Raw genomic sequence first — 26,455 nt, 5'->3', positions numbered from 1 at the left:
GAGGCTTCAGGCTTCCTCATCAGACGCACCAAAATATCCTCCAACATACCTGATCATTTTAAGCATGCAAACAATTTTCTCAGTCCATGCTGACTAACAGCTTGCAGCTGCCTCTGAAAGCTTCGACTCCCTGTGAGAAAAAATAACCCTGTTCAGTCACATTTACAAGTAAATCAGGATGACAAAGCCTCCTTCTTTCTAACTATAGAACCTAAAAAGGTTATAGGAGCTTTCATAACCAACAGAAACTGATTTCTTTGAAGTCCTGAGAGTCAGACAGGATCTTTTTACTCACTGTCTTGTTAGGAATTTTCAGGAGAATTAAGTTGCACACTATGTTTGAACAGCTCATTCACACCTCAGAATATTCTGCCTCCCTCATCCTCCTGCAGCACCACCCAGACGGATTTTGTAATTCATCCGCACACCCTCGCCTTTGAAGGGTGGCACACTCATTAAAGCAGCTGAGAAAGTGCTTCTGAAAAAAAAATCACAGGACCAAAGAAAGAACGCTTGCTAACTCATTCACAATTATGATGGCAATGCACAGCCAAAGTGGCAAATTCTAAAAAAAAAAGTCCAACTCTATGGGTTAAAATTCTCATACATCAGTTTTTCATTGAGGAGTGAGCTTGCAGGGGAGGCCTCTTTGAAATTTACAAAGGATTTCCACCATGCTTTCTGAAAAATCAGATTGATTTTAAGAGGAAAATATTCCAGCCTTTTCTTGTCCTCCCCTGCGTTTTCTTCCACCCCAGGCTTCTGCCTTGGTAACTACGTGGAAACAGCCTGACTGGCCCTGCAAATAACTCAGGGTAAGGGGAACCAAACTGACGGAGAGTCTCCTATTTTAAACTGACAGCCCCCCTTCTTCACTGGCGGCGAGAGTTTGAGCTACAAGGCCCAAGTATCTTTCAAACCTTAATAAGTCACTTCCATAAAAAGGTCATTTGACATCAAAGGTGCTTCTGGATCTTTTTTGTCTTTTTCTTTTAAAGGGCGTTATATTTGGTTTTACTAGAAAACTAACATACAGACTAAATTTGGTTAAGTTGATAATTAACAAGTATAGATTAAAAAAATTATTATTATTAAATTACTTAATTTTTACCTTTGACGTGAAATATACAGCCCTTATAGAGACAGTTCAGACTGTCTTTGATCTAACAGCATTCCCATAGTCTGCACAAAAATACATTTTTTTAAATGAATTAACTCTTTTTGGTCGTTTTAAAATTTATTTTTTATCACTGTTTTTTTAATTTTACATAAATCTAGAGAACATATTATTTGACCAGTTTTTCTTTGGGAAATTAAAACAGCACCTTTTCCATAAAACCTCCTAAAAATGTTATAATTACAGATTCAAGTGAATGTAGTTACTGTTTGAATGGATTATAGAGGTTTTACTAAATTCCAGATGGAATAACAAACGTAAGATTTAGGATTTTGTTTCACATAGAATAATGCTTCACCGAATTGCATACATGTCCCTGTAATTATCAAGATAGCTATTTATTGGTTTCTGAGACCTGGCTAAATGAAGAGAAAGCCTAAAATATCTGAAATCGAGCCATCTTTCTCTTATAACATATTCACTTATCTATTATTTCCTTGCATTTTGAAACAAAGCTTCCTCACTGTTTTAGGAAATAATATTGAATCAGTGTTTTAATGTGTGTTAGTTACAGTAAAAGCAACACTGGGGAAAAATAGCAAACATCTGTCTAGGTTTTTTTACATAGAGATATGTGTTCTGACTTTTTGTCCTCTTTTGCCACCAATTCCATGTTTTTCAGGGTTTGGTAACTTATCCTGTCCGTTTAGTTATTTGGTTCCACAAAATTAAGTTTTCAATCCCATAATGTTCTGAAGATAACACATCGGGTGACTGAAATAGCACATCTCATTTCAGACTCAATGAATATTGTTTTATTACATGGTATAGAGGCCACAACAGAACTGTGGAGGAATTTCAATAGATTTGTCCTGAAACTAGTTTTGGATTAAAATAAAGGATAACCCTAAAATGCGACACAGTAGAAGCTGCAGCAGTAGTTGCAGGACTTCTTGCATGCTGCAACATATGCATATAGGTCCCAGCAGCAAAACCCACTCGTGACTAATGTTACAGGGAAGCCTATTTGAAGACTGTCTCCATAAATCCCATCAGTTACACACCACCTGCAGCAGATTCCTGCATTTTCTTTGTTTCTCCACGGGGGTTTACTTAACCTCAAATACTTAATATTCTCAGCCTGTCACATTTCCTACACATGAACAAGTGAATAATTGTTTGTAAAGTTATTGGCTGCTGCTTTACCTAATTCTTCTGTCCATCATCAACATTAGATCCTTTCAGTCTACCTTCTAGCTTACACATACAATTAATCAGCTTCAATATAAAGAACAGCGCCCTCATTTGTGGTCACAAAATTGCACGTCTATCACCAGCCTGTAATATATTACTTTAATAATATAACTTTTAGTCAATACTGTTTAATATTCTTGGAGGAGAGGATTGACATGACAGGTAAGGCAATTTATCCTTCAAGAAAGACACATTGTTACATTTTTTTTAATCAGCAAAGTAAAATATATTAAGAAAAAGGTCAGATTTTTGCTGACATTACAAATTTAAAGATTAAAACATGCTCCTTAGTATAAAAATGAATCAGTGCCACCTGTCACTCATAATTGACATGACAGATATGTGGTTTCTTTAATTACTCGAATTTAAACTGGGTTATTTGAGGTAAAGGTATAGAAGATAGAAAGTAAAAGTTCATAAATATTAATTGTTTTGAGTTCAAACTAAAATTATGTAAAGCAGTGTCCCATAAGAGTTTCATATGAGGATGTTTTATAGTTTAAATCTACAGGGAAGCAAATTTCAGTGCGACAAAATGCATTTTTGTTTCTTGATTTGCATATATAAGCAACATGTAAATTATGTCTGTTTAGAAAGATGATGCCTAGATGAATAGAAGATGCCTCTTTTTGGTGCAGTGCGATTCATGTGGTATTATCCCTCTTTCCCACTCCCCTTCAGGGGAGCGGGAAAATTAATATGATCTAGCCGCTTTCCTGTGGTAATGTTATGCATTGAAGTAGCCACAAGAGGGCAGCATAGTTTTTCTTAAGAAAAAAAGCTCCACTAGTCCCTCAATTTTACTGTAAAATAAATAAATATATATAGGTGCTATAATAATACTTTCTAAGCTTTAGCAAGACATCAAAAAAATTGAAAAAGGAAAATTACGTTCTTGTTGGATTAAACTGTGTATTTTACACATACTTGTAGAGATATTTTAAACTGAAGGACATAAAGAAACAAGTTTTATTTGAGATTGTGGATGGGGACAAGCCCACGTTAATTCTGTCTGTTAAGTCTAGTTATGAACTCACATAAAAGATAAACTCAAATTTAAAGACAGTACCTGAGAGGGAAACACACACAGGAGCCAAAGTCATGTGTTTATTGGACCTTTGGAAAAGACCCGGACAAAACAGCAGGGAGTGTTTCCTGTGCTGAACAAAATGAGATAATTAATCACAGTTGGATGGTGGAGCATGACATTTAGGAACAGGTACGCCTTACATGAACAATTAGGGTAGAATAACAGTCTTTGCCATTTACTCTGAATTTATAATTTGCTGTTTGAAGACTGCAGCCTCAATCTGCTGTTCGTAGCTCAGCCCCATGCAGCATTCTTTGGAGGATTAAGTACCAGATAAAAACTGCACAGTGAACCTTAGAGGCAGGATGTTCTGATGTGTATTCCAGATATTTGCACAAAGTAATATCACATTTTTATTCTGATAGTAATTCATGTCTTCAAGAGACTTTTACATCATTTTTCAGTTAGTTCTGCTTTCCAGAGGGCTGGAAAAGTCCTAAATCTATGAATTGTACACCTTAACTTACATAATCTTGATACTAGATGCCAAAAACAGCCCCAGAACCCTCAGAGGTATAAATGCATTATACTTTCTTTTTTGCATGCTCTAACATGTTGGAGTAATGGAAAACAATGTCATTGGAAAACAATTCAGTTTGGATTACTGAAACAAAAACTCCAAAGTTTCTGCACAGGTTTTCATATGAAACAGTTGAAAACAACATAAACAGCTATGATTCTAGTCTAAATGTTGTGGTGAGTTCAGCCCCATACTGCTGCAGTTTTTGCACACGGCCTCCAGATGTGGGGACACAAAGACACAGCTGAGGAGGAGCAGGGACGGCCAAACTCTGTTTAATTAAAGATGGATTGTTAACATTCTTTGACTTCTTTAAACTTCAAATCTGACATTTTTGCACAGAAAGTGACCAAATAGCCAACTTGGGCTTAAAACCCCATCACTACCCCTAGAAGACAACAGATATCTCTGTTCATGCGACTCTTACTGCTACACCACTTCCTGTCTGTCTGTCTGCCAGCGAATGGTGTGTTCTAACTGCAGAGCCAGATTTAGAGCAGTGGAATAAATGTGTTGTGCTTTTCTTGCTTCTCTTAGACTCCTTTATAGGCTCGTTGTTTTCCAACAGAAGCGGGGGCACAGAGACTGATGCAGAGTGGGGAGACGTGAGACAGCAGAGGCTGTCTGAGCTGGAAGTTTCTTAAACAGGTGTGTGTGTGCGTGCGTGCATGCGAGTGTGTGTGTGTGTGTGTGCACGGCATGCAATCAAAACTTTGACAGCTTGAAGAAGACATAAATTTGGACAGTGCTGGGGTGATGTAAGGGAGTGTTTGCATATTAAAAAACTGCAATCCTGAAGTCATAACTGGAAAAAGGTGCCCATACTTCACTTGTGCACAGGTTTCATTATAAATTTTAGACAACACTTTTATGGATTTGTAGCACAAATTCCACTTTCCTTTCACTAGCTGCAGCATACTACATCCTTTTCCACATGAAATGCTCTGTTTTTTTCTTAGGTCCAGTCTCCCAAAACCCCTAAACTGCACTGGTTGGTCAAATAAATAAATAAATAAATAAATAAATAAATAAATAAATAAATAAATAAATAAATAAATAAATAAATAAAAAGACAAGACTGTGTTGCAGAAAAGTCTTTTCTTGGGGGGAATACTAGAGAGAAATAATTCAAATGTATTTGCAAAGTAATTGGTGAAAAAGCAGTTCTTTTAGATGAGATATTGAGCAAGCATTGATGTTTATTATTTAACCTGTTTGCTCCTATCCAAAAAGACCAAAGCAAAGTAGCCTTCTTCAAAATATGTCTGCGATTTGGTCAGAGGATTTCCGCTCTATGACGCAGATACAATCTTGAGCAGCTTGTTTATGATTTTTAAACATATTAGGGTTTAAATTAGGGTTTGTCCCTGTGCACCATCACCTTTTTGCTTGGTGCAGCACCCAAAGATGATTTGTGAAGTAAGATACTTGAAAAGTGTCTTTTAAACAACAGCAGTGCACACAAACTCAAAGTGTGTGTTTTTCTAAGTTGACAGAATTTACTTTAACCATCATTTGAACAGATTCAATATTAGCTCAAATCCAGCCTTTGAAACTGATGACATGGAGGACTACAAGTAGAGGAAAAAGGACATGGGAGACAAATTCAACAAATATAAATGTTTAGGAAGATAGAAAAAGATTAATAAAATACAGAAGAAATGTCAACCCATGCACTACCAATTTTATGCATTTAACAACTTTTTTTTGGCGAAATTTTATCCACACATCTAATGGGTTACATAACAACTAGATTCCTTGGTGATATATGAGGGTAAAAGTACTGGGTACAAAAAAAATATTTAGCAAAGAATGAATTCTTCCACCACTTTAAGCCAGTCTTTATTTTTTCTAAGAAAACAGCAGATTTGTGGTAAAGAAAAAATTCAAAAACTTCTGTTGTGTTAAGGCTAACAAACGTGTGAGCATAAATGTCGAATCTTTAAAGACCCACTCTGATGAAAAACATGTTTTTAACACGTTCTTGTAGCATTTTTCTGATTATGAAAGATATGTATAAAGAAAATGAAACTCAAAATTACATTTCTGAGTATTTCTTTATTTAAATCATTGTTAATCAGGAGCAGACAAAAAAATTAGTTTGAAAAGAGTGTATTTATGATGTAGCCACAAGCTCCTTGCTTTCAGCAATAGGGAGGAAAAGGGGTTGGGCTTGCTCCGCGGCAAGTCGCCAACTGTCCTACCCATGATTTAGAGACCAATTTTAAACGAACTCCTGCCACTTTGTAGGAAAATGAAACAGGTTTTTGATTTTGGCTAAAAATGGCACAATTAAAAGTCCACTGGGAACGTTTTTACAATAGATCAGAAGAGATTTAGAGTGGGTCTTTAACCAGCATCAGAAATGTTGATGCCACATTGATTGACGTTGTCACATGAACGTTTTGGAAAAACCCTTTTGACTCAACATAGTATGCAGCTTCACCTTGAAACATATAGTGGATATAGACCACCCAAACATACCATCAGTCCAGTAAGTGATTGTGCGTGTCAGTGCAGTAGAAGTTTCTTGGTGTGGAAAACAAAATCAACATTTAGTTTAGTTTAGTTACTTTTTAGACTGAATGTGCAGAATGTTTCACATGCACTTTATTTACCAAAACTGGAAAAAACATGTTTTCATCTACACAAAAAACGAAAAAATAAAACACAAAAAAGGAGCAAAACTTTTAGTTTTTTTTAAAACCTCCTTTTTGTTCTTTGCTATCATAATCTGTCACATTTACTTGGTTACAAACTTTGCACATTTTTTAATGTTTTCTACTCTCATTTGTTTAAAATTTTCAAAGCAATATTTACCCATGTAATTTCTGGGCTCCAAAATATGAATAAAAGACAACCTATCATCTCACAGTCACTTAAAAACATACAGTCTACTGAAAGGAACTAGTATCAATAGGATTTGAAGTGTGGCATTGTATTAAAAGAGCTTTCTTTCCACTGACAGATCAAAGCAGGCCTTATGAAAAGAGACACAAGGTGTGTTGTTTCTCTTGTGCAGAGCTTCAAAAGGAACTCCATGTAAAACTATCAATACTCCTCGGATGTGCAAAATTTTAAACTGGCAGAAATCTCAAAAGAAGCAAAGGACACCATAGACAGGCCCTCATGTAAACATCAGACACACTCAGACTGTGTTTCTGTCACTTAGTGCAGCTGCATAAATCCATTATGTAACTCTTATCTTAGCCTGGGTAGTCCTTTACTGATCTTTATAAATGGCTGATGAATGGTTGTTTTGCTTCATGTGGTCAAGACACACTGCTGAAAAATCCTAAAAGAACTCTTAATTCTGGTGCTTTTGAAAAAAGAAAACAAAGCAATTTTTTTGTTGTGATTTAGTTTAGTTTTGCACCACCTTTTTATTTATTTTTGCTCTTAAATATCAGAATTTGTGAGTTTAGTCATAGAAGTAAATTTTGATGAACATTTCGAATCCTATTTTTCTGGCATGATTGTCATGCTATTTAAAAAGGGTTGAATCGGCTTCTTGTTGTAGTTTCAGGAAGAAAAAAAGAGAAATTACTAAGTGTCCAATTTCACAAAGCAGTACTCATTTTTTCTCATTGCTCCAATTGATTGTATTGGGAACTTGCAAACATTTTCTCCACAAAAGGGCAAAATACCTACACAAAGAAACACAGTCCAGGACGAAGATCTGAGTTCTTAGAATTACTGGCATATATTATTGTATGGGGGGGAAAAAAAAAACCCAACAACAAATCTCTGCCCAAAATAGGTCTGAGTATTGTGTTAATAAACACTTCACTATGCCAGAATCAAAGAAACTCTGACGTGATTTGGGTAAAAAGTACTGAGACTTCTAAAAAAAAAAAAAAAAAAAAAAGCAAATGAAACATGATGGAAAAATAAAGTTGTATTTTAATTCAGCATTTTAGACACATACAGCACCATCTTGAACAAAATACCTTCTCAGATAGTCTTTTATATACAGCTACCTCGACATCCAGTCGAAGCATTTAAAGCCAAGTTTAGTTGTTTGATTTTAGACTTGCTCCTTTGGATTATATCTACACAACACAGTTTTGACTCATAAGACTTGCCTGTGGGATACAGAAGAGTACATGGGCATGCATTTGTGGGGTTAGGAAAAGAAGCCCCAATCATGAACCCTCTGCCACCATGCTTGAGCGATGATTTAGGGAGCTTTTGATCAAATAAGTTCAAGTTTAAACTGCCAAACCATTGTCTTATCTCACAACTTTTTTTAAAGAAAGAAAAAAAAACATTTGTTTACGGTAACATGTAAAGCGAGACCTGTAGTGTTTAACCCTTGTGCTATCTTAGATGACCCCACCCTTACATTGACGTGTTCTCCCTACCAGGACAAAGGTGGATAAAGGTGGAAAGATTTCATGTAATCCATGGACACCAGTGAGGTTCACAAATCATTGAAGAAAAAAGGTTCAGAGCACTGTCTAGTGGGTCTAGATGACCCAACTCCCAATGTTAAAGTGCCTAGGATAGCACAAGGGTTAAGGAGGTGAAGTGGTTTTTGGTTTGCTTTGTTAATCACTCAACGCTGTCTTGAATACTTTCAACTTTTTGAATAAGTCCTTTCACTAATAAAAACATGATTTCCAAACATTTTATTATGGATTTAAACCCAAACTGATATTCAGTAACAATGATTCCCCCCCCTCAATCATTGTTAATGCCTTTTCCTCACCATTGAATGTTCCAGACAAGCAAACATTTAAAAGCAGCAACAGGCTGCGGAGCTCTTGGGTTAAATTTTGGAAAAAAGTATTAAAAAAAGGTACCTGTTGTCACTTACTGGTGGCTGGTTTTGACTAACTCTAGTTTTTCTTTCATCAAATCGTTTATTAATATTTTTTTACAAAAAAAAAAAAACCCACACTAACCTGTGCCAAAAGTGCATCCACTTTCAAAAACAGCATGCCGAAACAAGAAGAAAGTATTCTGTCTGAACTGAAATCCTCCATCTGACATCATGTCTACAAAGATAAAAAGCTGATGAAAGCAAATTGTTAGCTGTCATTAGTTAAACATTTATTTTCCCAATTGTTTTGACGGCTACTTTTTATTTGACCCAGCTGCTCCTCTGTGTTTCATCACTCCACACTCAATAAAAACCAAAGCGACTATTAAAGTGTTTTAATCTTACCTGGAATGACCTCAAAAATAAATTTGCCCCCTTCATCCCCACTTGTTGTATGCTCTGTGACTTTGTTTCCAGGTAGAAAAATGGCTCCCTGTGGAGAAAAAAAAAAAAAGAAAGGACTCATCAAAGGTAGTTTTGCCATTTTGAAGCAATTATTTAATGGCTGACAAAGGGGGCTGGATGTTGAAAAACTTCCCCGGCTCAGGAGCCAACAGCGCGCGTTTGATTTATTCATGTCATATGTGCAAAGCATAAAACAACTTTGCAGACAATGCAACTTTTCCAGCTGTTCTAGTGTAACATCAAAACCTTCATCTCAGAGGCGTGTAGCTTTTATTTTTCTCCTTTTTCTTTAATTCAGAAAGGTTGTAATGAGGTGTGCAGGTCCCCTGGAATGCTTCAGGACGATGGACTTTGAGTGGTTACTGATGTGGCAAAGTGGCAACATCACAAAAACACATCCCAGCCTCACACTGATGGTTCACCATCTGCTTCAAATAGCAGGAGCACAGCGGAGTCAAACACACAGCAATCTTTGCAGGGCAGAAAAAACGGATCGTGTTCAGCGTGGAGGTCTCACAGTGAGCTGGTTCTGAAATTTAATCTGATGGTAACTTTTGATCAAACTAACTAATCAAAAACACAGTTTTGTGGATCAGAAGAGCAAATCAGGACTTATCTTTCTCTTACTTTTCTTCTAAAAACTGATTATATTCCAAAATAGCTCAGTTGAATACATGTTAAGCCAACAAATACATTACATGCTTTTGCAGAATAGGCAAACTTCTGCCAACTTTCACCTTCAGTGCAGCATCTGACAGCCATTAGACTGACCTCTATTTGGGTCAGACAAATGCAGACAAGCTGTGAACGGGTGACAGCGTCAGTACCAAAGAACTTGTGCACATTAACAGGATCTAAAGAGGGAGTCTCTTTCCTCCTTAATGAACCATAACTGTGACAACCAGGAAGTGAAACCCCACCTGAGGCTTCAGATCAAAGGTTTTAAAGACAGCTATAATGATGAGACAGGCACGGGTGGAGGAGCACCGAGGGAAGGAGCTCGTTTCATGTGGCTGTCAGCAAGAGAATCTGCTTTGCTTCAACATCTCCAGATTCCAAAGACCATAAAGAGCTTGTTTTTCATCCAGTGCAGACATTTTCATCCTCACATTGTATCAGGATGGGACTTAACCCTTGTGCTATCTTAGATGACCCCACCCTTACATTGACGGGTTCTTCCTAACATGACAAAGGTGGATAAAGGTGGAAAGATTTCATGTAATCCATGGACACCAGTCACCAAATCGTTGAAGAAAAAAGATTCAGCGCACTGTCAAGTGGGTCTAGATGACCCAACTCCCAATGTTAAAGTGCCTGGGATAGCACAAGGTTTTAATGAATTGTGTGTATTCAAGACAGTTTCAATGGTTTAAAACGAAACAAAAAAAGAAAAAACTGCACAGAAAACTCACAGCACCGCAGATTTTTCAACTTGGGCTGCCATTTGCTGTAGACAAACTCAATAATAGAGTGTTATTTACCCAGCTAAAGTGTATTGTTTCAGATAAATGAGTCCTTTTCAGATTTATGTTACATGAAAAGTAACAACAAAATACAAATTCAGGTAATTTGTCAGAAAAAATAGGTTCAACCTTGTAAGCAGAAGATCTGTCCATCAGGGGGGAGTTTTTCAAAGGCTGTACCCAGCAGTGACTTCCACTTCTAATTAGACCTTTTCTCTTTTATTTGGCATCGGCACTGGAATACTGTCAGTGAAACCTTTTATTTAATAGCGGATGTTTCATTTAGGTGAACACATGACCTCAGGGCAAAAAAGGACCAGATGTGATGTTTGTTTGGATTACATTGACAGAAGAAAGAAACCTAACAAAAGTAAGATAAGCTTTCTTTATACCATCAAAGCCTTTTATCAGTAAAAAATAAAAAAAAGGGCTGCTGTTTTTTGTCATGCTGTTCAGATGTATTCTCAAGAGAAACCACAGTTTTGTTCAGCAGGCAAACCATTGTCATTCTATCTTAAAGACCGCCTGCAGCAGTGATGTAGGCATTATTGTTGGCAAGCCACAAGCTCCTTGCTCTGCTCCATTCTGATGCATCTACTTGCAGATAAACAGATCTGTTTACTTCTTTGTTTTCCTCATCTAAATTGGAATCTGGCTCCAATGTTCCTCGACATTTTTGTTGCACTGCTAATCTTACGATGGGGTTGTGAGTGGCTTTAAGCTAGTTGGTGACCGGGTAAACAAATGGATGATAGGAAGTGGGAAAGAGGGACATTTCTAGTGAAATCCTGACACTCTGCAGAAACTATGTCCTGAAAAATGACAGGTTTTTAGATACACATGGCAGAATCATTATGAAAATATCACTGAGAACACTTTTAACATGGATCAAACGATGATCGGAGTGGGACTTTAGCCCTCAGTAGTCTCTGAAATGCCAATCACTTTAGTTTACATTATGTCATGGGCGGCTGTGGAGCAGTGGTAGGGCAGTCGTCCCATGATTGTAAGATTGCCGGTTCGATTTCCGCCTTGCAAACCCATGTGTCGAAGTGTCCTTGGGCAAGACACTGAACCCCACCTTGCCTCTGGTGGGAGGTTGGCACCAGTGTTTACAGCGGAGCCGCCACCAGTGTGTGAATGTGACTGTGACTGTAAAGCGCTTCAGGCCATCGAAAGAAGGTAGAAAAGCGCTATATAAGTATACACCATTTACAATGATGCAATAGAGCTTCATCTGCATTTTTAGATAATTTTCCCATTGGTTTGACCGTGTACATGCTTTGTTTGTGATTTATACATTTTCGTTTGTCTCTACATGTTTGTTTTTTTGCTACGGAACATAAAAAACTTGTGAATTTTTGTGATATTTGCATTAAATAAATGCATTTACTACCTGGAATCGAGTTTTTTTTTGTGTGGCATTTTTAGGCTCATTGTGGAATTGTTGTGTAAAAAAGGGGGCTGTAGTTGTACCAAAAAGATGGATATCTAGCTTTACCATTAAAACAGTTTTAACGATAAACGAATAGAGCAAACTGTCAAGTAGGAAAAAAGCTCCAAAAGGCTCAGAAAGTAAATGATAAAGTGACTTTGAATCAAAGATTCTTGAGGAGATTTATTTTTTTAAATAACTTCTTTCTATACATCTTCAATCTATTCCTTGTAAGACCGTTTTCAAAGAAATTGTTTTTTTTTCTTGGAAAATCACTGCAGCATGAAAAAGACGCATAACTCATGATTTAACCATGCGTAGATGCCTCTACAACTGGATTTATCACAGTCTAAAAGAACTTTGTGGAGTCGATTTGTGACTAGATTGAGAACCGCTGCACTCCTATATTTTGAAGCAAAAACCCTTTATTACAAAGAAAGACATTTTAGGCGAAATAATCTAAAACTTGCATCCCGTGAAAAGAAGGCGGAGGACAACAAAAGGCAATATTTTTATCCTAGACAACAAAACACTGAAGCTATGAAATTTTTATTGGCCTCTAAAAGTTCAAGAAAAGGGAAAAGTTTGTAACTTTCTCTCAGCCAACATCTGTTGAGGACAGCGGCAGTAAATCAAATAGCTATTGGAAACAAGCAGACTAACATAGTGATGTTGTTGCTCTTTGACTGAGCCGTAAAGGCCACCCATGTGTTTCATGCAAAAATTTGAAGAGAGCATTGGTTTAACCTGCAACTATTGGTTTCTCCTTTGCAAACATTCAAAAAGGGAACACAGCTGCAGTGGAAATTTGATTTGCAAAATGAGCAAATATGCAGGCGGGAGTCAATTTCCTTTCTCACAAACTATTAAAATGTATTTGCAGGTGCAGATCTATCATGATCCCAAAGAGAGAAGTGAGTATTTTCTTGCTCTTTCACTCTGACGCTAGGTTATTTGCTTCTACCTGCAACCAAACAATAAATAATACATTATTGAGTCCTCAGATTTTCATTTTCAGTCCAGAAGACTGAAGAAAACTCAGTTGTTTGTTTCCATCGTTCCTAAAGGCCACATTTATCACCCAACCATAAACTGAGTGGGATACATAAACCTGAAATGTTCCAACACGTATAAATAATAGATATACACATTACTGTGCCTAATTATGAGTCTGGAATACCTTCTCTAGGGACTCCTTCGGTTAACTCGGTGTGACCAATGGCTTTCAGGACTCCATGGAGCAAGCAGTGTGGGGTGCAGGAACAACAGGCAGTTTTCAGTTGACTTTTTCTTCAGAGAGAAAAGATTTATTGCTTTAATAAAAACTAATTTTCCAGCTTGTCAGAATAAAAATGATTTCCAGCATCAGTTTCAATCGATGTTTGTTACCACTACAAACTCCACCCATCTGTAACACCAGTGTCACTTCATGTGGACGACATGAAGAAAGAAGACTGATTTGAGAGCAGAACCACAACATAAGTGACAATATTTGCACTAGTACTTTTCTTTTTTTTCAGTAAAGCACATTTTTATGAACATAATGTGCATGCTTAGACTAATTCTTATCAGGAACCAGTGGTGTTGGACCCAAATATGCAGGAAGAAACCAGGCTTGATACTTAAATATTTAATAATTAAACATAAACATGACAAAGCCGAAAACAAAGGGAGCAACAAAAGGGTGACAAAACAGATGAATTTCTTGTGGCTGATCGGTAGAGGAAAACTCAGGAGCAGGAAAGTTTTGAACACATCCAGAGTCTTCTAATAATTTATTAACAAAAAGGCAGCGTGGGAAAAAGGTCAAATAACAAAAACTGGAGAGATCCTTTGAATACACTAGAGAGATCTCTGCAATATACATAAGACACTGAGGCTACATTTGGACTGCCGTCAAAGAAAAAGAAAAATGTAAACGTGCGTAAATGTGTGTTTTAGGCGTCTGCGTTCAAAACTCAAGTTCACGCAAGTTTGTAAAACCTGCACCCATTAAGCGTGTATTAAAAGTTAAACCAGTTGAACTTTGACCAATCAGGGACTCGGATTTGATAGTGATGTGTGGATGGCACCCCTTTTTAAAGTGCCAACTGTTGGAAAATTGTTTTTTTTTTCCCCGGCCAGAATTACATGACATCAAGTCTTTCACATATCGGAATAGAGCTGCGAAAGAAGAAAGCCTGGAGCAAGATTTGTGAGATTTGCAGTAGTGACAGTCGAGTGGGAACACTATATGCAAGAATGCACGTGTCACATGCCCAGTGTGACCCCAGCATTAGATGGTGAGAACAGAGCAGACACTGACTTAAATGGTGAATCCTAATGAATTAATTCCAAGCAGCTGCAAACATCTCCACGAGTAGCCAGATGGCACAGGGCATCCAGGAAATCACAGCCAACCCACACAGAACAACTCAATAGAAAACCAAATCACAAGAGGGCAATTCATGACAAACCTAAAATGACAAAAAGTTCGAACCAGACACTTATGGACATGAACAGAAATGAAAACAGCTTTAGATGAAAATGATCATGAACCTGCAAGTGATTCTGAGAGGAGAAAGACTCAAAAGAACAACAAAAAAAGCCACCTCAGGGATCCAAAGTAACAATGTTTTGTGTTAAGGAAAAATAAGTGCTAGGTGTTGCTGCAAAACCAGAAATTTAACTGATAAATGAACTAAATTCCTGTCTGAATACAAACCAAGGAGTGATTATTTATCATTGGCTCTGACTAATTTTTTGTCAGACCTCACTTTGTATGACTTTATTTATCACGTGTTCTCCTTTATTGAGCTTATCTCTTGCTTTTCTTTTTCAGTTGTGTTAAGTTGTGCTGTTCTTCAATTTGGGGATTTTTACATGACCAATTTTTACAGAAACTTTGCTTAAATGAAAAAAAAAAAAAAACTTTCTTAGAGCTCAAATTCTTGGCCTCTTTTTCACCTAAATAGTCACAGATGCTTTCATGACTAAACGTGACTTGTCATTTTTTTTGGAAATCACCATATTCGCGCAGATCTGGAAGTAAAAGTTGATATTTTTAATCATGCTTTGAAAAGAGTGAGTGAAACTGAGTTCCTTGGAGTAATTATGGACCACAAAATAAGCTGGAAGCCACAAATAAAGCAAGTCAGAGCTAAACTTGCAGTGTTGAGGGGAAAGAAAAACCTCATACACTCACTCACACAGCACGTTTACTAATACATTCATTGATAATACTACCATATTTATAATACAGTGTAGACGTTTGGGGGACATACTTATTAAACAATTTTACAGTATTTGTACATCTTACAAAAGATTATTGGACACATACGAATGAACTGTTTTAAAGTTGGGTTTATTGAAATTATGGAAACACTGAAGCTTAAAACAGCCCTCATTATGTATAAAGCTAGAAATAACTTGCCTCCAATAAACAAACAACAGACATAGGGTTACAAATTAAGAAAACAGCTGAGTGACCGGGATAGGCTCCTGCAGCCCCATGACCCCGAAAGGGACAAATTGGGTTTAGAAGATGAATGAATGATAAATTCAGACAAAACATAACAGGTCCAAAGGCAGTTATCAGTATATTTAAGTGTAAATGATGTGTGCCACATATTCCTCCAGCTTTTTCCTTCCATGTCTTTATCTTTTGAACAAGCTAATGTTTGTTTGCACAAAGCCACCACGCCCCAAAGTCCATTGCAAGACTGTTTCCATATCTCCTAAAGGACTCATAAATGCTTACAAAACCAACTTGCATAAACTTGTTGCAACTGACTTACTCAAAGTTGCAGACAATTAAAGATTGTGTGCCACATAAGAATGAGGGACATGGTAATTAAATTTAGAATGTATGAAAAGAATACTAATACAGAAAGATATTCTGGTGAAGCTAAACCTTTTTTTTCAAAGTTTACTATGTGTTTAGCCTCCTAAAAAAATCCCTTCGTCTGAAGTTTATTGCTCAAGCTTAGCAGTAAGCCAGTAATAAGAGGATTTAGTGTCTGACATCAGCTGTCACATGTGCATTTACAGTGGCATGATAATATAAATGTTGTGTCTGTGACCAGAAGACAATAAGGCGTGGCTTTAATGAAAAAAACAAGGGAGTATTTGAATGGTATCCACTTTCTTCAGGTTCCACGAACAAGAATGGGAGTTAGATCACGTCTCAATGTCATAATGGAACCTAGATTCCAATAAAAGGTTACTATTGTCTATGTGTATCACTGTCAAATGAGGCTATAGAGTGGCTCTTGGCATCTAAATAACAAGATGAAGTTACAGTCTTATATTATGAATAACAATGAAGCTGCAGTGGCACTTAAAGTGGCACTGCAGCTTCATTGTATTTGCTTCAGTTAAATGGCAGTACTAGTTAGTCTCAGAGCTTCACCTTGCTATTAAATAAACTTTGTTGTGCTCTCTCTAAAAAAACATATGTGTTTTTAAGGATCCTCCCCCATGCCACCAATATTAAATGGCTTTCTTGTATGGCTTTTGGGTTTGAGAGAATAATATTATTTAATTCCGTTCAGATCTTCTTAACCCTTGTGCTAACCTATGGGGTCCAGATGTCCCGATCCTTACATTGATGTGTTATCCCTAACATGACACAGGTGGATAAAGGTGAAGAGGATTTCATGTAATCCATGGACACCAGAAAAGATCACAAATCATTGAAGAAAAAAGGTTTAGCGCGCTGTCTTGTGGGGTCTAGATGACCCCACTCCCAATGTTAAAGTGCCTAGGATAGCACAAGGGTTAATCCTCCCTTTCAACCACTTTCAGCAGTGACGTGGGGAGGGATTGGGAACCTGAGTGACCCTGAAGGCTATGCTGTCTGGGGCAAATGCCCCTGGTGGGGTCTCCCGTGACAGACAGGTCCCACGTGATGAGCCAGACTGAGAGTGATTCAAATACCCCCAATGGAAACTGGACACCTTAAAAGCAAAGCCCAGACTGACAGGTGAGCACCTGGAAGTTGGGTCTTCTCCCACAGGACCTGGCCAGGCTTATTGGGCGGTTCTTAGAGCTGGCTGGCCTTGCCACCATGTACATTTTGGGCTCTAAAACCCAACACCATGAGAGGAGTTGAACTAACATCCTCTTACCATTGTAAGAGGTGACTGGCTGGTCTGGGTTTGCTTTTGGTCCCCCAGCTCAGCTAATATGTGTTGAGGTTTGACCTAATGAGTAAAAGGGCGATGTTTTTGTGCTGGGTCAGGTTCTGGTCTCTTGCTGTAGTTTCAGTTTATGGACAGTACAGACTACCCAGCCTTCTGGGAGTTTCTCAGACAGTCAAATCTGTCATTCTGGAAGACCAGTGTTGGTTTTGTTTCAGGTGTGGAATGGTGGTTCTACTCCACATCTTAGGGCACCTCCGGGTTCAAAGGGGTCTGCCCATCCAGTCCATTTGGAGATTGAGTTTGGTCTAATCTCTGTTGGAGTTTTTCTGGAAACATGAGGTCCAAGCTTCTTGCTAAAGGCTGTCTGGTCTCTGAACAACCAAATCAGAAGCTTGGTTGTTTCTGCTGGCAGTAAGTTGAACCTGTTCCCAGTGCATTTTGGGTTCTGGGAGGAACCCCCCTTGTCTCTGGTTCTATTCATAGATTTAATGGATAGAATTTCTCAGAAGAGCAAGGGGCAATTGGAAGTCCAGTTAAGGGACGGTAGGATTCTATCTTTTCTTTATGGAGTTGATATTGTCCTGCTAGCTAGGATTCTATCTTTTCTTTATGGAGTTGATATTGTCCTGCTAGCATTGACCCAGGACTTTCCAGGTACTCTGGGACAGTTTGCAGTCAAGTGTGAAGAAGTTGGAATTAGAATTCAGTCAGAAGCCATGGTATATGGCAGTTTGTTCTTTCCAGATAGGTGGAGCATTCTTTCCCTAAGTGAAAGAGTTAAAATATCTTAAAGTCTTGATAGATAAGTAGAAGTAAAAGATGGATGGTTGAATGGATGGATGAATAGATAGATGGATGGGCAAAATTCCAAATCCAAATGAATAGTTTCAAAATATCAATTTACAACCATTTTGCTCATTCATTACCTTACTTCTGTGGCATGCAAATCCATTTTTGAGCACTTTAAATGGGTATAATGAAAGCGTTTCAGTCACCACATGAATACTGTCTTTGTTTATGACTCAGAGATAAAATCTGAGCATGTTTGTGTGTGTGTGCATTAGAATATGAGGGATTCCATGCCTGTTTGTTCTTACATCTCTATAGACGAGTAGGGGCAGGCAGATGGTATGTTGACACTAAGCCTACGCAAGCTGTACCCTGTGCATGTGACCCTTCACCTCCATCTGACTCCCATTCTTCAGATTCCTCACGCTGCAATGTGAGGTTTGGCACAACCGGAGAAGACAAAACATGACCACCTTCACCGTGACACACTTTTGCGTATAATCTTATCTGCAATCATCCGTGTTTTACTGAGGCTTGGAGAAAACAGTGCATCATGTTACAGTCTGTCCCTGCAGCACAGTTTGGTTCATACCAACAAAACTAAGATAGTTGGATGAAGTAAAGGTTACTTGTTCAGGTGGATCTAAAGAGATGTTAATAAAGCAGCAAAACTCTGGTTTCAATATGTCTACTTTCTTTGCCTGTTAAAATATGGACTAAAAAACAGGTAAAACTAGTTTAAAAAACTAATGTTGGAAAACTTTATGAAATTTTAAAGCTGTGTGGTTTTTTAGGGCTTTCCCATTACAACTTTGACAATTTTCTAACCTGCTGTGAAATCCCTTAGAGTAGTTTTTGGAGGACATACAGTTACTTTAATCTCACGGATAGTTCTGAAACTAACTGTTATAAAAACAAGCAAATTCAGTCTAATAGTGGTCCAGAGAAACCAATGATTTTATTTGTTACCTCAATAATTTCACGCTGTTCCAAATGTTCTGAAGTAGAGGTTCTGCTGGAAGTGTTGCTCTAATGCATATTTAGAGAGGAGCATTACACCATCCATCCATTTTCTTAAGCCACTGCATCCCTTTTGGTGTTATGGGGATGCAGGAGCCTGTCCTGTTGGGCAAAGGTGAAATACACACTGGAAAGGTCGGCAGCCTGTCACAGGGCCACACACAGAGACTGACACGAAGGGACAATTTTAGAATCCCCAATTTATTTGTTACTGGACGCATGTTACTGGACTTTGTAGGAAGAAAACCCATTCATGTGCAAGGGGAACATGCAAACTCTACATACAAATGTCCCAGCCAGAATTTGAACCAGAGCCTTCATGCTGTGAGTTGGAAGCGATAACCACTTTGCCATCATGCAGCCTATGCCATTTCAGTGTAATATGTTTGATTTCCAACTATGTTACCAATAGTTGGACCAATAATAAACTCCCAGCATGATAGTTTTAATTTGATCATACCAATCCTAAGAAAAATATTAACTTCTTCTTTACACATTGACTGACTTTGTGCTTGGTAAAAACAAAAAAATTAGAATGATTGTTTAGTCATAATCAGAGGGATGTTATTTAAAATCCACTATTTTATATTATCAGAGGGATGTTATTTAAAATCCACTATTTTATATTCATACATAAATGTAAAAAATGTGTGCTCTTTTAGTGGAGCTAGTCAGAGGCAAAACACAGGGGTGAAGCAAAAAATTTGAGGGGTTAAAGATTTCATAGGAAGTATTGTTTTATTCATTTTTGCAATGCTTAATGATGCTTGTATTGATGATTAATTAAGCTTTGCCAATAATTCTACTAATATTGACTTCAAAATTGACTTTGCTTGGTCCCGGGTGGGGGGGGGCTGCCCCTCACCCCCACCCGGGACCCCTTATGCTCCGGGCCTGGAGCTAGTGCATATTACGACACTAAAAGCAATATGAACTTTTTTTTAAATCCCTTTGAAAAATTAATTTTACAACTCAAAGATTGAACAATATACATTCTTTTGTGTGTGTATTTATTAACAAATTTGCCTCTTTCAGCACTGCTCGTTTTCCTCCATTAACGTTAATAAAAAAAAATTTTCAGCACAGTTAGTTACTTGATAAAAAAAAAAGATCAAGACTTTTTAATTTTTCTTCCTAATGATGAGCATAAATTAATTCTGCTTTAGCTTCATAAAGAAGGCATAATGTTAGGGACCCTTGTGGTTTTATGGGAAAGGACAGATGTCTTTTCTCCCACTGAGGAGGTAGCAATTAGGCTAATGTGACTATGAACAAACAGAGACTTCACAGCGTGAGGGAGATTTAATTAATGGCTGTTGTGGACATGGTTTCACAACTCTGCGTCACAAGGTTTTTCAGGTCAATATCATGTCATTGCACAGAGGTATATGCTCAGAAAATTGTTCTGAATGTTTCCTTTAGTATGTCTGATTGCCCTGACCTTTAAGACTGACTTTAAAGGCCAGGAATGCAGACAGTCATGACTTTGTCTCCTCTTTGTCCTACTTGTGTTTTTCCCTATGGGATCCTGGCCTTGTTATCTCGAACTCTGCTGGTACTATCATATTGCTTTCGTGGTGCTCCATGCCTCTCTGTCTTGGAGGTCATGGAGATTTAAGGAGTTTGAGCACTCTCCTGCTCCTGACCTACTTTAACTGAAATTTTCTTCCATTCAAATATCAATTTCAGGCATTCGTTTTTGCCTCAGGTAAGAAGTAGAGCAAAAGTAGGTAGAATTACAACAACAAAAAGTTTTTTTCCTCATGTGTCTGCTATTTACGAAAGAGGATTAGGGCCATGGAGAAAGGAAAAAAAAGGCATAGAAAATTCTGACTTTTTTCTCAGAATTCTGTCTTTAATCTCAGAATTCTGAAATTAAAGTCAGAATTTTATATGCCCCTTTTTTTTCTCAATGGCCCTGATCCTCTTCCGTAGCTATTGTAGCAGCAGATATCCATCTTTTTCTGGTAAATTAATCAAGAAACCAAAGTATTTTTTTAAAATGAGCTTTTTTTTAACTTCTATATATGAAGACCCATGATCCTTCATTTGCTATGAGATTGGCAGACTTCCAAAAACAAAAATAAAACAATTGGTACTCAAAAAGGAGGGCCAGCCTCTACTTTTAAGTGCACTGCTTAAAGACTCAAGCTCCTAAAACCAGCTGTGAGTAATAGCTCCACTGCTGAGTCTGGCCAGCAGCCCACCTTCAGGTCTGGAGATTCAAACCTCTATGGACAACTGCTGTTGATGTGGCTCAGTTTACTGGGAAATTAGCCAGAGAAAGATGAGTGGGTAGACACACAGAATAAAGATGTTCCTTGTGTTTAAGTGTTAGTTTTTCTCCTGGAAAATGAAGTTACAAGGAACTGATTTTACAGACAGAAATGGGGTCCTTAGAAAGAGACTACAGGATACAACAACTTTTTTTTTTTTGCAAAAAAAAGCAAATATTATGAACAATTTGAATATGAAATTTGTCTGCTCAGCTGCACCAAAGACAAATAGAGAACCTTATTAAACTACCCAGATGAGAATAAATATTGAGCATGTCTTTGTTTTCTGCTTTGTCATGGAGACCTACCATATGTCTGGCTGCTTCTTTGTTCAGCCTTGAGTACAGATGCTCAGTGAGAGGGGTTGCCTGGTGACAGTAACGATAGAGATGACTTTGTCATGTGCTTTACTCATTTCTCACTGTCAGGAAGGCCGGACGAAAGAAATAATAAAAAAAAAAAACTTTAACTTAAATCTACCAAGTCAAAGTAGTTTGGTTGATACTAATACATTTTTTAATCATAAGTTAATTCTCATTTTGGTATACAATAGGATTTAGGGAGAAAGCATTGGACTTAGGTTGCACTTACAAGCAAGACCCTGATTCAACCATTTGCATGGTTTAACAAGCACCTGAAAATATCAAAGATCAAATGGATGAAGATTAAAACAGGTCATGAAACACACATTTGTGATTAATACTTACACATGGTGTTTAGTTAAAAATTGTTTATCTGTTATGACAAACCATTAGTGGATACTACAGCAGTTGGTTAATGAGCGTGTTAGATCACCTAAAATGTCAAAATATCATAAAACAGTGATAAAGTTATGTTAGATGCTACAGTTTGAACAGATTCTTTTGTCCTAACCTACATTTCAGTTGCTGCCTGCAGTTTTACAAGACCATGTGGACACTTTCACACTAAACCGTTTGGTCCAAAACAGAGTTTTTACCTCAGATAATTCACTTCATTTGGCGGGTGAAAGTCAATCTGAACTTTGGTGTAGACAAAACTAGCAAACTTTGAACTCTTGCCAACAAAGACCTTGACTGAAACATAGTAGCACAATAGTTTAAACAGGTGCGTTGTTGCCTTACCAAGGCTTTGGTCTCCTCCTCATCTTTGTAGTAGTAGAGTTGATCCCCTCTCAGTACAAACCAGCGAGTATGCCAAGTCTTGACAAAACCTCCTTGTTTTCTGAGCCATCCACACCTGATGACAGTCGACCTTTGAGCCTCGGATCTGGGCTGACCTCCAATGCGCTGAGGACTGCCATTTGACCCACACTGGTCGTCCATTACAGTCTACAAAGAAAGATAAATGAAATCTGTTTGAATTCACATAAGGTTGTAACTCTGATTACAAAAAGACCTGGGAACTCTGTCAGAAAAATAAAACCCAACACTGTTATTTTTCATCTTTAAACCCCACATTCACAGAGTTGGCCTCCCAATAACCAGGGTCCTCTTCTAAAGACAGATTGGATGTCATGGTTGTCTGGTCCATTCTGTCTGCTTTTATGATAGCTTTGCTGTAGTGTAAGCCTTACTTCACTGGTAAGCCACCTGTTGTCCTTTGTAACATTGGCCTAAATCCGTCTTTTTGACAGCAGCCTTTTTTCCCCCTACCAAATGGTAAAAAAAGTATATTTGCTGTTTTAAATGATCGTAAACCTTTTACACTGGGACTTAATCTCCAGTGTTGACATTATTTTGACAATCGTTACTCTTTAACTAATTTTAACGGATTCTGATTTGAGCCATGCACTCATATGAAATGTACTTATAAATCAGTGCGAGACTGATATGAAAAGTCACTTTTCTCCCCATCACTATCAACTGATTCATGTTGATCTCGTAAATGGTGAAAGACTTATGATACTTTAAAGAGCGTTTGTTATTGAGGTGTTGTCAGCGTCAGCTCCAGTATTTTTGGATTAAACAAGTGTTGTTTGGTGTCCCATCCTCTAATGGCTTTCTGATTCATATCTCTGTAGATTTGCCTTTATGTTTTATATTAAGTCTCCTTGCCTATGTCTATATCAGGTCATTAAATGGAAGCAAATGTTTTCTTTGATAGGAGGCTAATTCATTTCAATGTTGTAATCTCTGGTTTGTCATAGCAAAGTCTTAAATTAAGAAAACACTATCCCATTAGAACAAACATATGTACTTATCTTCCATTTCAAACATTAATAAATATTTGGTCAATACCCTGCATTGATCAAATATAGATGGTGTGTTATTATGAATTCCGATTTCCCCTTGTTTCTCAACATTGAATAACTCTGCATCAGCATGACATGCTGAGACCGCTGTTGTCAATGTTAAGCAATGCCAGTTTGTCCATTGCTCTGCTTCTGCTTGGCTTGGTGGATGTCCAACCAGGCCACAGCTCCAAATGAGATCCAGATGCTCATAAGAATTTCTCACTGCATTGGAGAAGCAAGTGCATGATAGACACTGAGATCAACTCAAAACACTTGATAACACACTCCAAAGACATTTGTCAGACACGTCAGCTAAAACTGTGAAAAAATGTCATGACTTCTAAATATTCTAACAAAGCTAGAGTTAAACAATTTCATTATGGAATTAGTTTATTCATGTCATCATCTTACACTTCTGCTAAAGTGAGCTGCAAGCATTTGAACTTGTATGCAAGTGAAGTTAACACATGAACCAGATGGAACTGTGTCATTCACACATTTAGTTGATTGATGCAGGTATCGTTTGTTTAAATGGGTGATTGCAGCTCCACAGTGTCACACTTCCTGAACATGGCACACTTTAACAGCCTGTGCCACACAGTAAAATGTAAATAACTCTGAGCTTCTTTTATGTGAACAGGTTTGCAGAAGCTGACAGCAAGAACATTATTTAAAAGTAACATTGCTCTATGGTTTTGTGCACAAGAAAAAAATTGTTATAAAAGAAGATAAGTTAAAACTAGACCACAATGTCAGTTAGGGTTAGAAGCTTTGTAGTCAACATGCTCATTTAGATCCATCGTGATGAAGTAAATTTTGACCTTCGGGTAATGTTTATTTCTGTAACTGTCACAAGAACTGGCAGACGACTGGTTCCAATTGCAGCAGGTTTCATTATCAGGATGTTGAGCAGGTCGTCCAATGTCCGAACGGTCAGCGGTTTGAATCCCTGCTCCCCCAGTCAACTACCATTTTGTCCTTGGGCAAGACACTTCACCCTCCCTACCTCCAGTGTGGCTCCACTGGTGTGTGAATGTGTATGGATGTTCCAGTGATGATCAGAGAGACCGTAGGCACGAGCTGGCAGCCACGCTTCTGTCATCACCATGTATGAATGAATGAATGAATAATGGACACATTGTAAGCACCTTGAGCGTCCGGAAAAGCGCAGATAAATCTAATCCATTATTATTATAGTAAGGTTTGGATTTCACTCAGCCTGCTGTACCTGTGATCTGAACCCTGGATGAACAACAGTTAATAGATTGATAGACCACATTACTCCCCATATAATGCTTTAACCGGGGATGCCACAGATGCCCCCAAGGGTTAATTTTGTTTTAGGTCTAACGTGGTTCCCAAACATTGAGTTTCTGCATTTCAAGCCCTTAATATTTAGCGTGTGGAGTAGGAGATGTGAGGTACAGCCAATGGTTGGAGCAGCTAAGGTGAATTAAGATTTAGCCCAAATGAGACTGAACTTCTGATATTTGACGTCTATTTGCATGTTTAACTACATGCAAACATAAAAAGTAAGTACTATTTTCTCTATCTATGTATTTTTTCTTTTTAGCTTTGAGTATGCACTGCAACACAAAAACCAAGATAACAGCTATATTATTTCTGTTTTCTTTCTGAAAAGTTAGAAAGCATGTAGGCACAACATAACCTTCTACATAATCTGACTAATGAAGCATTTGAAGGTGAGGACAAAAAGTAAACTGAAGGTGAGATGACTGACCCATTTTTCATACCTGCCTTTGAGCAGGTATGAAAAACCTACCTTTTTCTGGCACCGGGTGTGGGTAGGAGCAGATGCAAAGCAACTGTAGGAACACATCAATTCTTGACTGTTGTGTCCACTCAGCACATAAAGACAGCATGGTAGAGAAGTATCCTGTGTTTCTGTGTAACACCTGTGAGTGTATTAAATGTGTGAATGCTATTTTCAGCAGCCTTTTTGTCCCAAGAGCCAATAAATAACCATTGCAACTCTATGGTTTTATAAAAATTTTTGTCCTGCAGAACCTCAAACTTGGAATACAGAACACAGTTGGATTATGAAACTTTGCAAGGAAATCTACTTTGATGAAAAATTAAAATTAAAATGCAGATACACACTTTTCAAGGGAAATCATATTTTTTAGACCCACTCCAATCTTATATCTACTTTAAACACTTCTCCAGTGGTCTTTCAATTATACCATTTTGGTGTCTGGTGTCTTTTTCCAGGACATAGTTTCTGCGGAGCGGTAGTAGTTCATTAGAAATTCGACCTATAAGTTGTCGGCGGGATCATTGGCGCGTGGCAACCTCGCCTCTCCTTCCTCTCCCCATTGCTGAGAACTCGAAGCAGAAAACCTGTGGCCCCCCCCAGTGTATTTTCTACGTCATAAATATGATCTTTTTCAAACAGCATTTTTTTTTGTCTGCGTCTGATTCATAACGATTTGAAAATGCAATTTTGAACTTAATTTGCTTTACGTCATCCTTCATCAGAAAAATGGCACAAGAACATGTTAAAAACACCAAAAACATGATTTTTATCAGAGTGGGTCTTTAAATATGTGTGACACCATTAATACATAAATACCCCTTTGCAATAAATTTTATTAGAATAATGCTAAATCATGTCTAGACTTGAGTCTGCCACATCTGCCAAGGAACACTGAAGACATCTTGAATTAAAGCACAACCCCGGATGTTCTCACAGCACGCGTGCGAACTCTGACCGTTTTGAGAAGTGAGTGGGAAGAGACACTCTGACCTTCTCTGTAAACAACAAAAATGCAGTGTACAGCAAATAGAGCCTCACATAAACACCGAGCATGTGAAAGGACAACACAAAGATAGCTACAAGGTTTCAAGCATGTCATTTCTCAGTAGGGCGTAACATATCTGCGGCTTTGAGGAAGTGGCATGA

At 37.8% G+C, this 26,455-nt stretch overlaps 1 protein-coding gene across 2 annotated transcripts in view; it reads right to left on the bottom strand.

Moving 5' to 3' along the window:
- arhgap24 (Rho GTPase activating protein 24) overlaps positions 1 to 26,455 on the bottom strand; it is a 66,042-nt gene that overhangs the window by 33,231 nt on the left and 6,356 nt on the right. For both annotated transcript variants that reach the window (XM_004074729.3, XM_023960755.1), the window contains 2 exons: positions 22,421 to 22,627; positions 9,152 to 9,239 (listed from right to left, as the gene is read on the bottom strand). In XM_004074729.3, the coding sequence (XP_004074777.1) occupies positions 9,152 to 9,239; positions 22,421 to 22,621 (289 nt within the window). In that variant the 5' untranslated portion in view covers positions 22,622 to 22,627. The remainder of the gene's footprint in view (positions 1 to 9,151; positions 9,240 to 22,420; positions 22,628 to 26,455) is intronic.

The sequence above is a fragment of the Oryzias latipes genome, chromosome 12 (assembly GCF_002234675.1).
Source record: "Oryzias latipes chromosome 12, ASM223467v1".
Taxonomy (NCBI): Eukaryota; Metazoa; Chordata; class Actinopteri; order Beloniformes; family Adrianichthyidae; genus Oryzias; species Oryzias latipes.
This window is presented reverse-complemented; position numbering and strand designations above follow the sequence as displayed.